The 14,090-nt window shown below is 38.0% G+C and overlaps 1 protein-coding gene across 8 annotated transcripts in view; it reads right to left on the bottom strand.

The window, feature by feature from the left end:
• The window catches only part of adgrb2 (adhesion G protein-coupled receptor B2), a 333,861-nt gene that overhangs the window by 242,676 nt on the left and 77,095 nt on the right, over positions 1–14,090 (bottom strand). For all 8 annotated transcript variants that reach the window (XM_046843925.1, XM_046843929.1, XM_046843931.1 and 5 more), the window contains exon 2: positions 5,463–6,264. In XM_046843925.1, coding sequence (XP_046699881.1) covers positions 5,463–6,249 — 787 coding nt within the window. In that variant the 5' untranslated portion in view covers positions 6,250–6,264. The remainder of the gene's footprint in view (positions 1–5,462; positions 6,265–14,090) is intronic.

Below are 14,090 nucleotides of genomic sequence, written 5' to 3'. Positions count from 1 at the left end.
CTTAAAGAGGTTACAATATTGCCACATTGATATTGACACACTATACAAAGGGTCTTCAACCGGGAGACTGTGACCCCTAGGAGGTCTGCAACCCCTAGGAGGTATGTGGCGGTACCGCAGAGGGTCCGCAAATTCATGTTAAATCCCAAATATTTTTTTGTTACAAAAAATAAACATGGCTAAAAACATTAACACTAAAATGTTGAATAAAAAAATATTTTGGAGATTTACATGAGATTCAATCAGGAACAAAGGTGAGGAGAGGAGAACTGCCTGGGGTGCAGTCAGCGTTCACGTTCATCCCAATAGCGTTCCCCAGGGTTATCAAGACCTTCAAGATATTTCTTTCTTGCACAATAAGAGAGGTTCGGTTGTATGGGTGCAAATTCAAGAAGAACTATGAAAAAAGCTATGGCGACTCAAATAATCGCACTTTTCAAATGCGCTGAGTAGGAAAGCACCTTTGCTTGACCTTTATTTGCTTTAAATGCAAAAATGATTAAAAATCGAAACGTAAAAATGCTAGCCGATTTTATCTTAAAACGATCACGATGGCACACGTACAAGAAAACCAGCGGTGGAGTTAACCTGCGAGAGCGGCTCTCCATTCATCATGGTTACATATCCTTCACGCTGACAACAAGACAACTGGATTGTATACATTCTACTCAATAATATAACAGTTTTCCTCACACACTCACACATGGCCATCAACACGGATAATAAAACGTCTAATAATGAGTGACCGAAAGCGTGATTTGTTTAGGAAAACCGATTACATCCCGATCCCAGAAGTGACGCCGAAGTGGCTCCGGCTGCACTAACCTTGACCAATCTCATGAATAGAAATACACAATTTATTTCGCCATCATCTAACAAGCGTAATCAGCGTAACCAAAGAATCCGAATCACTTTATCATTCCCACTCAAGGACTTCCTCTTATTATTACTCCCATATTTACTCAATACCTTTAAAATAACCGTTATTTCTGGCACCGTATTTATTTAGCGCGCGGCTTCGATCGATTAGCGGATGTAGCGTGCAGGTCGACAGCACCAGATTAAAAGAGTGTCAATAAGATGATTCGCTCAGAAATCCAGGCTTTTTTCTCAACTTGTTTTTGGGCCATAATTGCATGGTAATGTTTCTCGTAGACAGATGTGCAGTCAAGGTGGCAGCCACTTTGAAGAGATATGAGTGGAAAAATTAATTAAGGCACGCCAGAGAAGCTCTGGGAAAAAGGTCGGAACACACAAACTGGACTGCAAAAAAAATGACTATAAATAAATCAGTAAGTAAGTAAGTGAATAAAGAAAGAAAGAAAGAAAGAAAGAAAGAAAGAAAGAAAGAAAGAAAGAAAGAAAGAAAGAAAGGAAGAAAAAAAGAAAGAAAGAAATGAATAAAGAAATTAAATATGTATAGAAATATATATTATTATTATTATTTTTTTTTTTTTATGAATCAGTAAGCCAAATTCATGTCGTTTTTTACAAGGAATATTTTATTTGATTTTTTTATTCATTTATGTATTTATTACGTGACTATTCAACTTTTCAATTTGCATTTCATAAATGTCACTTTATCTGTAAATGTCATGCATGCATTCAGGCTCATTAAAAAAAAAAAATGTAATTGGTGCATACAAGCGAAGACTCTGCAGAACTGTAATCTTTATAGGGAAAACATGTTCATATGCTTCATTCATGTAGAAAATAGCGAAGATCTTTGTGCATACATATTTGTGGACACCCGACCATAAGATTACTTTTAAGAGTGACCATAAGAGTACTTTTTAAACATACTGTTCCTCACTGAGTCTGTATTTCCTGGCATAAAAAGCTCCACTTGTCTGGGAAGATGTTTCACTAGATTTTGTAGAGATTTGTACGCATTCATTAAAACAGGTAGTAAAGTCAGTTCCTGATGTAGGTGAGGTGAGGGGGTCTGGAGTGCATTCAGCATTCAAATTCATCCCAAAGTTGTTCTAAAGGGTTTATAGTAGGAGATCTTCCACTCCAACCACGCAAAGCATGTCTTTATGGAGCTGGTGTTGTACACGGGGGCAGTGTCCTGCTGGAACAAATTTGGGTCTCCTAGTTTAAGTAAAGGGAAATTTCATGCTGCATATCCAAAGGCATCTTATACAGTTGTGATAACAGTTCCATAAAGTGCATTCTGCAGAGAAGCCGAACATACGCCAGCAAAGCTTTCCAAAACGATCACTACCAGAATCGACTTATCAAAGTCAATACCGAAACATTTATAGGATGTCGTGCACCGTATATATTTGAACAATGAGAAGTAAACAGCGGCAGCCTGGGAATCGGCACATGTTTGTCAAAAGATTTTTTCCCTTCCTCTTCTTCTCCTTCTCCTCCTTCCCCTTTTCCCTATTATCCATCTTTGTTTATTTTATTCTCGTCTGTCAACTCGACTCGACTCCTCAAAGCCAGCCACCTCTGGGATTTGTGAACAGCGTTCCAAGGTTCGGCGCTTTGTTGTCGAACAGGGAGCGCCGATCCCGCGAACACGCCGCAAGCTCGCAATATTCAAAACGGGAAAAGTATTAATTAGTTATTCAGAATTAAAATTTTAACACATTTGCTCATGCGTGTGGGGATTTCTTTAGGCTTTACGCATGGGAATGGGGTTTGTGAACAACATGCCAAAGCAAAATTATTGAGACACCTGACTGTTCCAGCCACCACAAAGTCTCTGGATGCACTAGCATGAAATTTTCCCTTCAATCGAGCTAAAAGATCCAAACCTGTTCCATCATGACAATGCTCCTGTGCACCATGTACTTAACATGGGTTGGTGTTGGAGTAAAAGATCTCCTGCTATAGAGCTACAGTATAAACCCCTATGAAACACCGTTGGACTGAACTGGAAGTAGCAGAATGAACACAAATCTCCACAAGCACAGTCTCGAAAATGAGGTAGAACATCTTCCCAGAAGGACTACATATCAAATGGGATGTTTAAAAAGCACATAGAAATCTAATAGCAGTGCAACGGATCACACAACTCATGGTTTTGATCGCATTGCGGTTTTAAATCACGAACCGGATCGTTTTTGAGATCAGCAAAGCCATTTATTACTAGAAAAGTTATAGTGAGGAAATGCTCCCTGACATGAAATTTGAGTTCTTCTGCTCCTCCACTAGTTATTCTTGTTTAATACTGATTAATATGTTCACGTAAACACATGACTGCTCTGTGTAGTTATGAAATAACGACTCACGGTGCCAAAATTAGGTACGGATCGTGGATCAACTGCTATCGGTTTTACCTCTAGAATCTAGAAGTGTCCACACAATGTATAGCAGGAGGAATTTTTTTTTCCCATATAGTAATAATCCGAAATTATAAAACATCTTGTCTGGCACATATACATTACAGCATAGTGAAATTCTTTTCTCGCATATTGAATCTATTTTTTCAGGAAGCTGGGGTCAGGGTTAATACAGCGCCCCTGGAGGACGTTGTATTACTGGCCCAAGGGTGGCAGCTTGGTAATACCGGCCCTGACCTTGACCGCCCGGCCTTTTGATCAGTAACTCAGTACCCTGACCACTGAGCTACCACTATCCTAGGTCCTTAAGGGAATAAGAACGAGAGAAAAAAATTCTGAATGCAGCTTTGCCATTCTTTAAAATAATCGGATGACTCAAAACATATCAAAAAGTTTAATCGTCTTTGGCTTGGTCGCATGTCCTCAAACATCAACCCTTGCATGATTGACTGGAGCTGAGTAGAATGGTGTGTAATATAAATCCATATTGCTGCCAATCGCCCAATAACCTAGCTGTCGGCATGGCAACCGGGGGCAGATTAGACACAGCAAAATAGAGCTTGAATGGGAGAGGGGGGGCGCTGACCCGATTAAGGGCAAGATGCGAATATCTGATTTAAATATCTGATTCTCGTTAGGAAACATCAGTCAACACAGCCCGAAGTCTCCGCAGGCCTTCTCTCAAATGTCAGACATGGACCACGCCACTAGCACTCCCACTGCGTAAAGCCCAGATCTGGCACACTGCCTAGAGCAAAGCATAACCTTCTCTATTGCAGAGAGAAAGAGAGAGGGAGAGAGGGGAAAAAAGGTGCAGTGGCACTTCAATGAAATGAAATGCTGGCTTGAGCAATCAGAAGCTCCATTCTCTCCATTCTCCCTCGCTCTCTGATTAAACAGATGAAAGGGACGCATTATCAACAGGGCCAGAAAGACGAGCCGGGGACAAAAACGAAGGGAGGTCTTGACCTCTATACCTTCTCACTTCAGTGTGATTTTAATATTTTCAGCCCAATGTGCAACCCACATATATTACACGTCTTCATCACACAAACAGATATTTTTAACCTTCCTTTAAATCTAAAGCAGCATTTTTGCTTGTTTTAGTGCACTAACAAAAGTTTAGTCTTTGATGGGTTTTGAGAGGCAAGTTTATGTTCCTTTTGTTTACATGCAACAAACTTGATTATGTCCATATAAAAATCCTTAGCATGAAGAACAGTTTTACACACTTTCAGCACCTGGACAGTTCCTTTCTCCAAAAAATGTATCTGAAATACTTTGCAATGCCTCTTGGAAAACCCACCGAAGGTGTTCTTTACAATCCAGTTCATCCCAAAGAAGTTAAATAGGATTTAGGTGCTGTGACTAGGCAGGCCATTCCATGGTAAATAACACAAGATAAAACTGTACTCTCTAAATAGCACTTTCAGAGCTACGACGAATTCATCTCTTCGGGTCATCGTCTTGCAACGTTAGTTTCGATTACACAAAATACTATGGTTTTGAAGTACGGAATGTAGCCATGTTTGTTTAGAAATCATTTCAATTTCCACAATAAGTCTCCAACCTTCCCTGTTCCAAAATAACCCCAAACCCTTAAGCTTCCACCTCCATGTTTGACTTTGAGTGTGTCTGCTATTATCTTCTCTCCTGGTCTCTCTCTTATGCAAGAGCCAAAAAATGTCACATTTAGGCTCCACAGAAGTTTCTTCCACTCATTCACTGTCTATTTATTGTGTGTTTTGGGATTTTACAGAGTTTGTTGCATAGAAACAAACAAACAAAAAAAATGCATATGTCTAAAAAAAAAACAACAACACAAAATCTAGCTATATATGAATCCTGCATTATACGATTTTTTGAGATATCAGAAACATCTGATTCCAGTAAATATTATTTATGTAATGAAAGACTTTTAAGACTAGTGTAACTAATAGCTAATTTTTGTAATAATTTTATGCTGATTCTTTAAGAGAAAAATGGAGACTGAAAAAAAGAAGTAGAAAATGAAACTTGTTGCCTGAGATGAGTTGTTATTGCCATTATACAAAATTTAAAATTTGTACAACAAAACTCACAATTCCTTATCTTTCACAAATGGTGCATGCATCCATCAATATAGACATGAGGCAACACAGAGTAGGTTGCATTAAAAGAACTTACCTTGATGAACATCTCTGGGTGCAATGTTGGAGATGCCAGTCTTGCCGTGCAGCTGGGTGACGCAGCAGTCTTCAGTGGGGGGCAGCAACACGCTGGCACTGGGGTCCAGAGAGTGGTTGTGAGGGGTAACAGGTAATATTGGTACAGGAGGCCCAGCATTAGGGCACACACATCCAGTTTGGGTGATTCCACATCCTTCGCTTTCCCTCCCAGAGCCGGACCGGAGGCACTCCTCGAACCAGCGGCAGAGCACGCCACACGTAAACTGGCTGGAATTCTCGTTGTTGATTAGCAGAACTTCGACGAGTCTGAAGTCCAGCGTTTCGGTGCTTAGAGGTCCCTTCCCGTCTTCGTCCGAACCTTGTTTGGTCTCCACAGCAAGGCACAACTGCACAAAGTTCTTATCAAATTGCAAGAAAGCATGAGGACCCGGCACCTGGCACAGCTCTACGGATTCTGGCTCAGCCGGTGCCTGTCCGCAAGTCTGATTGGCGAGGTAGTGGTCCAGGGGCAACACGAGAGGTGAGAAAGCTAGGCAAAAGCCGGCATGGCGGTTGAAGCGGAAGTATAGCGTGTATTTAGTGGGATCAGGGTTCTCCACGGTCCACGAGCAGCCGGTCCTCAGGCCGTGAGGGCCGGGAAAAAGGTCCCTGAGGGAGAAGGAGCCGTAAAGTACCCCTGCAACAAGCGAAGAGCAGGGGGAAGCCTGGCACAGCGGCACTGCCACCCAGGCCAGGGTGAGAAGGGATGACAGCAAACACAGACACGGCTGGGCAGCAGTGTTCATCCTATGTCATTTGTCCTATGAAAAGACAAGACAAGACAAGACAAACAAGGTCAGTTCAAAGAAATTTTTAATTCCGAAAAAATGTAAGGTATAAAAAAATGCAAAATGAATACATTAATTCAAATACGCTTGTTAGTATTCTCAAAAGAGTATGTACATTATACTGTATGTCCCAAAAGTATTTGGACCAGACTTTTATATACTTTTTAATACCTTCCCTTGAACTAGGAGACGCATACCTGTTCCGGCATAACAATGCACAAATCCAGCTCCATGAAGATACATTTACAGCATTTGGCAGACACCTTATCCAAAGTGACTGTCATTTTCTACAATTGAGCAGTTTAGGGTTAAAGCCCTTGCTTAATTATCCAGCAGGGGCAGCTTGGTAATGCTGGGATATTTGACCTTAACTCCTGAGCTACCACATCGCAAAATTTCCCCGAAATCTTTCCAGATGCACCAGTGATCACAAATGTTGAGCTCAGTAGCTCCTACTTTATACCAAAGACTGTAGAAAGAACATTTACTTATAATCTTATACTCCTGTACTCATGTTAGTTCTCACTATCCAGTGTTCTGTATTGTTAAAAGATTTATGTTCAAACTCTTGATGTCACCCAAATGAGGATGGGTTCCCTTTTTGAGTCTGGTTCCTCTCAAGGTTTCTTCCTCATAACATCTAAGGGAGTTTTTCCTTGCCACAGTCGCCACGGCTGCTCATCAGGGACAAATACACACCATTCACCTTAACTGTTGATTTCTGTAAAGTTGCTTTGAGACAATGTCTGTTGTGAAAAGCGCTATATAAATAAACTTGACTTGACTTGACGACCACATGTGCACTCAAAAAAATTAAATGTGGCTGCCCAAAGAATATAACTATTATAACTATGTTTAAATTAAATAATGTACTTAAGTTTGTGTATTAAAATCAAGAGTCGTGTTGACAAAATAAAAAAATAGTAAGATTTCAGTTTAACACAACTAATTTAAGTAAAACGAATGAAATAGAGTTGTGTTGCTTCTGCAGTACCGCGATTTGGTCAACAGGTGAAGTAATAGCCGCACATGCGCAATTGAAAAGCAGATTCAACGCAAACTTTTCTGCTCTGATTTTGATCGGCGCCATTTAATGGGAATCAGTTTAAACAAAGTTCACAGTGCAAAAAGAGAAAACAAGCGAAGATTTTTCCTCGTGGACACACAGCCAGGTGAGATTTCACTTTTTATGTGCATATATATTGAGGATGTCATTAGGTTATATATATATATATATATATATATATATATATATATATATATATATATATATATATATATATATATATACAAAGAAAACTCTGAGGATTTATGATCTAGAATTGTTGCTCTACAAAGTTGCCGAGGCTGAAGATTCGTTAACAGCCTGAAATTAAGTTACAGTACATTGGTTTTCCAAGAGGGGTTCTACTTGAAATAGGCCTCGTAAGGTTCCCTCAAAGAAGTCGAGTCCTCCCACCGCAACCTCGCTGCAGCATTGCTTTAGAGATTGCAAAAGCGGAAGCTTCGCTTGTCGGTGCTCAAACCATACTCTACACACTGAAACAAGTCGGTTTGCAGGCCATCGTCCCAGAAGGAGCCTCTTCTGAAGCTGCTCATAAGAAAACCCACAAACAGTTTGCTGAAGATGACCTGTCCAAGAGCATGAATTTCTGGAACCATGTCCTGTGATGAGACTAAGATAAACTTCTCTGGCTCAGATGGAGTCCAGCGTGTGTGGAGAAAATTGTGTCTTGTGTACAGTCAAGCATGGTGGTGGTAGCATCATGAGCCGTGGTTTATTGCGAGAAACATTACAACATGTACTGTGACATTTTGCTGCACCTGATGCACAGTGCGAGGACTCGACTTCTTTGATGGACCCTTGAAAGGCCTATTCCAAGTAGAACCCGTCTTGGAAAACCTCTGTGCCGTAACTCAATTTCAGGGTGTTACTGAATCTGCGACCTGGATAGCTCACGACTTTTCATTTGGAACCAGACTGTTTTAATGAAACAGTATGCACCAGAGTTGTGTTTTTGCACCTGCAACAATTGAAACAACTCTGACCTCAAAGATTATTGTGCATCTTTTCCATAGCAGAAATTGAAAAATTCTCCTGATTTGGGACCATTTTTGGAAGTCTTGTACTGGCCGCTAGGATTGACAAACTTGACTTTTGTAAAAACATTACAGTGGGATAATCTGTATGATGCTACTTAAAGTTTTAGATGTACAGTAAAGCGCTAACTTATGCTCATTTTACATTGTTCAGAACGTCCCCATCGAGAAAATAAACATCCTGCATCCTGAAAGCCCTTACTGTCTACCTGAATGAAAACCATCAAACCTTGTGAAGGAGTATATGGTAAGTCAGTTACATTTTTCCAAAACATATTTTATGTTTCTGTGCAACAATCCCCTCCTCTCCCCCTTGATCTGTTGGTAATTCTTTTTTTATACTTAATATTTTTAGGATGTTAAACATGATGTCGTTGCAACCTCGATGCACAACACCACCCTGGGAATCTATGACATCGTACATGAACGAGCAGATGCTACAGACCCATATGAAGATGTTGGCATCATCATTAAAGGCATCCAAATATTTGAAAACCTGAACAATGTGGCAAATGCATGTTCTGTGATACTTGGTCTAATTTATGCATTAAACTTGGCTTACTCACAAGATCTGAGATACATTTTTGAAGTATTTCAAAAGTTATTTATGGAACTAAATGCATACAAGCATTCAAACAAGGTCCAGATCCTGAAAAATAAACTCTTTTCATAAGGCAGGACAGACTGTATGTTTTCTCCATAAAGTTGTGCTGTTTGCTGTAGCAGTACATTTGTTTCAGTACTGATCATGTTCATTCAAAAATGTTGGTCCTGCATTGAATAACTGATGCATTGTTAGCTTTTTTTCAGTTTCAAAGAAAAAGGAAATATTAAAAAAACAAGGCTTTTGTATTATTATTTTGTAAATGCTTATAGTTTTATTAGTATTATTGAAATAAGTAAAAATAAATTAGAGTTTTGGAAAATAAATATTTTCATATTTTGTACTGTACACATTGTACATCTAAATACCTGTAGATTCATTAAATAAACTAATCAATAAAACCGGATTATTTGTTTTGTTTGAAGGCGACGATATAATTTTTTGAATAATTGAACTTAATGAACTTAATATATTAAAACTAAATGAAGAATGTTAAGTTGATTTAACTAAACAACATTACATTAACTTTATGTAATTAACTTGAGTTTACTGAAATTAATATTGTTAATTAAATGCAACCTAACTGAGTTACGTGGAACCTGTTGACATAAGAAAGTTAAGTAAGGCCAACATATCATTTTTTTCAGTGTGGAATGGGATGTTCAAAAAATGCATAATAATCTAATAGTGGTGCAACAGATCACAAAACTCATGGTTAAGATCACATTACGATTTTTAAGTCACAGACCAGATCATTTGTTTGGATCAGCAAAAAATGGAGAGGAAACCAATATAATTCGCTTCCATTTACTAAATCTAGTCAAACATCTTCCCGAAGCTACATGTGGAATGTTCAAAAAGCACATAGGAATCTAATAGTCAGGTGTACCACATATATAAGTGCACCCCAAACCTCTTTACCTCACCTAATGTATATTGATACATGGTTTTACTAACTGGCTGAATGAATCTCCACAAACAAACCTTGAAAACTGATGGAACATTTTGGCAGATGATTGGAAATTATTATAACTGTAATTGAAAATGGGATGTTAAAAAAAGAAAAAAAATCCCATTCCAATCTTATGGTCACATTTGTACACTGTACCTCCAATTTTTTTATAGGAATCCCTTTAAAAGGAGGCGTCGTATTTCTCGAGTAGCACGTTTATGTTTTAAAACAAGAAACAAGACCTGGATCTTCCGAGAGTCAGGAAGCACAACAGGAAAGGAAAGTTTCGGAAAACTGTTACTCGCGTATCAGCTTCATTAAGAGATATATCCCGGGTAATCCTCCCTAATCCGTGCTGCAGAGCGGCGGAGCGAAATGCTTTGTTTAGTATTAAGTTGGTGAGTAAACAACGTCGAAGATGGATGAGAAGAAAGACGTCAGTCTGCGAGGAAACGCCAGTGGAGTGAGGAAGGGTGGAGCCTGCAAAAAAGACAGATGGGTAGCACAAATCGGACTACTTTAAGTGCTCTGACAGTGTTAATAAAGAGTTACTCTGTAAATCAGCTTTTCCTCCCTTCCTCCTCTCTCTCTCTCTCTCTCTCTCTCTATCTCTTGCTGTTCCTGCATCCTTTCCTCCATTCATTCATTTATCTCTGGCTGCATTTGCACTCTTCATTCCAGCTCCTACGCCTCAGCTTCACTTTTACATTCTCTCCTGATGCACTCTATCTCTCTTTTTTTCCCTCGTTCCCTTAATTACATATGGCCACTAAGATGCATTAGCAGGCTACAAGCCAATGTGCCACCACCACCACCACCACCACCACCACCACCACATCGTTCCATCTCTCTCCATCTTTCTGACAGCTCAAGCTATTTTTTACCCTCCCCAGTTTCCTGTGCATCCTCCGTAGATGGACACGCATGACTGTGATTTTTTTTTCTTTTTTCTTTCTTTCAGTTTGTTTGTCATTCGGCTGCACCTCCTGTTTTTCTTTTCCTCTCCTCTCAATCAAACTCATGCTGCGATTGCTGCTGTCTCCTTCCTTCCTTGCTTGTTCTGCAACTCCTCCTCTGCAGCTTGCTTCATCGGCTCGGAGCTGTTGCTCTTTTTCCGGGTTCAAGCATCAACAACGGACACTATTTGGACAAAATGTTGAGTAGACCTGACCATAAGATTTGTAGGAGAAACTTCCCATTCAAAATGTAGTTCCTATTTCCTGAGAATAACCTCCCACTCTTCTGGGAAGATGTTCTAGATTTCAGAGTGTGCTTCCAAAGATTAATAAAGCAAGTCAGGTCCTTTTTCAATAGGGCTGAAGGTCAGAGCTTTATAGCAGTAGATCTTCCTCTCCAACTCTAATCCATATGAAGGATATATTCACTGAAGCTGGAACATTTTGTGTCTAGTAAACTAGGCATCCATAGACATCTTCGGAGGCATTGGACTTTGGATCAGAAGGTTGTGAGTTTAAAACCCAGCCACACCAAGGTGCCACTCTAGGGCCCCTGAGCAAGGCCCTTAACCACATAGTTGTGAGAATGTATAACGGGCAGCTGAAAAAATGCCATGAATGTAAACATAAATCCTAAACAATTGTGTGCCTCCAAATTTGTAGTAACAGTTGTTCCAGTTGTTGTGTCCCAAAGTTTGTCCCAAAATTCCGAAGCAAAAATAAAGTAAATAAAGCAATGAATATATCATTAAAAATCAGAAAGTGTTCCTACACAAAGGTTCGCTACCTGAATCAGTATGTGGGCTGTAATTAGTAAAGCACCAGACTTGTGGGAGTTCTTCAAAAGTGCTTAATAAAAGCTTGAAATTGTTTTGCGTAGGGACTTTTAACGATATGCAATAACCGACTTCAAACGGATTTCCGGGCCTTCATTTTAATGTGCTTTCTTTCTGCGGAAAGTTTATTTCGAGATATTTCTTTTCTCTCCAGAACCTCTCTCTTCGACCGAATCGAAGTTGAACGATACCCATGCAAAACCCTCAGCCATCCATCATCGTGTGAAAAAGGCAAAGAGCGGAAAATGGTGCGAAAATGCCCAGACGCAGTCGGAAATATGATGGGGATCGTTGAGTCGGTCCTGTAGACAGTCGATCCACGGCTTCCTGTGAAGATTGATGGTGTCTGGCTGTGTTCATGGCTGAGTTAAAACGCATGTAGTGAAGAGTTAATAGCGTAGTAGATTGGTATTGGGATCTCAGTTAGCTACAGGATTGAGCTGGAATCAATCGTTGAGTTGTAACTCACTGTATAAAAGCCACAGGATTTTCTCGGAAATCATTTTACCATTTAAAATTGCATGTAAAGGATTATTGATACTATACTAGAATATATGGACCAAAAAATTGCGTGACACGTGACCATAAGATTCAAGTGCATTTTTTGACCATCCCATTCCACATTTCATTACCAATTCAATTTAGAATAATCTCCATTCTTCTGGGAAGATGCTTAAGGTTGATGTCCATGATTGTTATACTGGGAAATGACTGGGTTTACAAAATCAGCTGAAGGTAAAATTTACTTCTATATGATCAGAAATTCTATACAACTGTCTGAAGAACAAGTAATGGCTGGGAAAAGTACTACTTTTGTCCCAAGATTGTACAATCAACCTTCTGATGGATTTTTCTTTAGTTATTAAATAATAATTGCTCTTAAAAAAAATGACTTTTGGTATATGTTTATGTCACAGGTCAAATAAGAACTTAACAAAAGGATTACAAACCCAAAATAATTACAATAATTTAATTTGTATTGTCTTGTGTAGTCAGTCTATAAGATACATTTATAGTGTTGTTATTTATGTTTGTACATTTAAGAGTCATCAACAGCTGGAACTAAATTATTTGTGTGCACCACTAAACCTGATTCTAAAGAAAAAACATGTCTGGGAAATTTGCAGTGATTATTTTTACATCTCTGGCTGTTAAGCCAAAGTATCCACTGATAGTGAAGCTGGAGTCGAAAGTAAGGTGAGAACTTTTTTAACAAGGAAAGGTGTGAACGGTGTCACGCAGGTGCTTCAAAATCTATTAAAGTTGCACCATAGGAAAGCGACAAATAATGAACTAAACACGAGGTGCTGATGTCAAAGAGTCTCGGGGAAGCACCAGCACAATGTCAAGCCTCCTGGTGGTTTTCTGGACAAATCGTACATTAGCTTTTTGACACAAACAGGTGCTGGGTTTCTCGTAAACGTGATAACAAACATGACAAAGGCACATCACCCGGGTTCTAGGGTTTCTATCACACCTGAGCAAATACATATAGAATAACAGAGAGCCATATTTATTGATTGATTCATTCAGATTTTTGTAAAATTGTGTTAAAATCTGTTGTATGAAACTATTGTTACATTTATGTTCTTTGTCAAACATTTCATTAAGATAGTACAGTGATTGTGATTCTAACATCTGGTTGTTAATTTGTGCAGGGATGAGTGTAATTTTACTGCTTTTATTTCAGTTAATTATTAATATAAGCATAATAATAATCATAAATTCCCCTCACCTCTTTTTATCTTGATCACATCTCTGTTAATTCTATTGTAATTATTATTATTATTATTATTATTATTATTATTAATAATAATAATAATAATATATATATATATATATATATTTATTTTATTATTATTATTTATTTTTATAGTAATAATAATAATACAACATATGTTTATATTTATATATTTTTTTAATATACAATGATCACATTAATAATAATAAGTGCATTTATATTTATATATTTTTACCTAACTATCACATTTATTTATTCCTAATTATTTGTAATTATTATTATCATCTATTATAACATTATCTCATTGATAATGATTATAAATAATATTTTTTATTATTATTTATAACTATATTTTTATATACATTTATTATATTCACAAATGCTTGTTTAATGTATTACTCTTCATAATTATTAGATAGTATTAGTAGATATTTTATTAGTAGTAATAAAAATAATTATGGTTATTATATATTTTTAGATTTCTAAAATGTTTTAGCAATTATAATACAATTAGCCATTAAAAAATTCTCAAACATTTTATGTTTTATTATTATTATTTGTTTTCAAATTGTAGTAGTAGTAGTAATATTTATTTATTTGTTTTTGTAAA

This window comes from Silurus meridionalis, chromosome 29, assembly GCF_014805685.1.
Source record: "Silurus meridionalis isolate SWU-2019-XX chromosome 29, ASM1480568v1, whole genome shotgun sequence".
Classification (NCBI taxonomy): domain Eukaryota; kingdom Metazoa; phylum Chordata; class Actinopteri; order Siluriformes; family Siluridae; genus Silurus; species Silurus meridionalis.
Note: the sequence above shows the minus strand (reverse complement) of the source record. Positions and strands in the feature narration are given on the sequence as shown.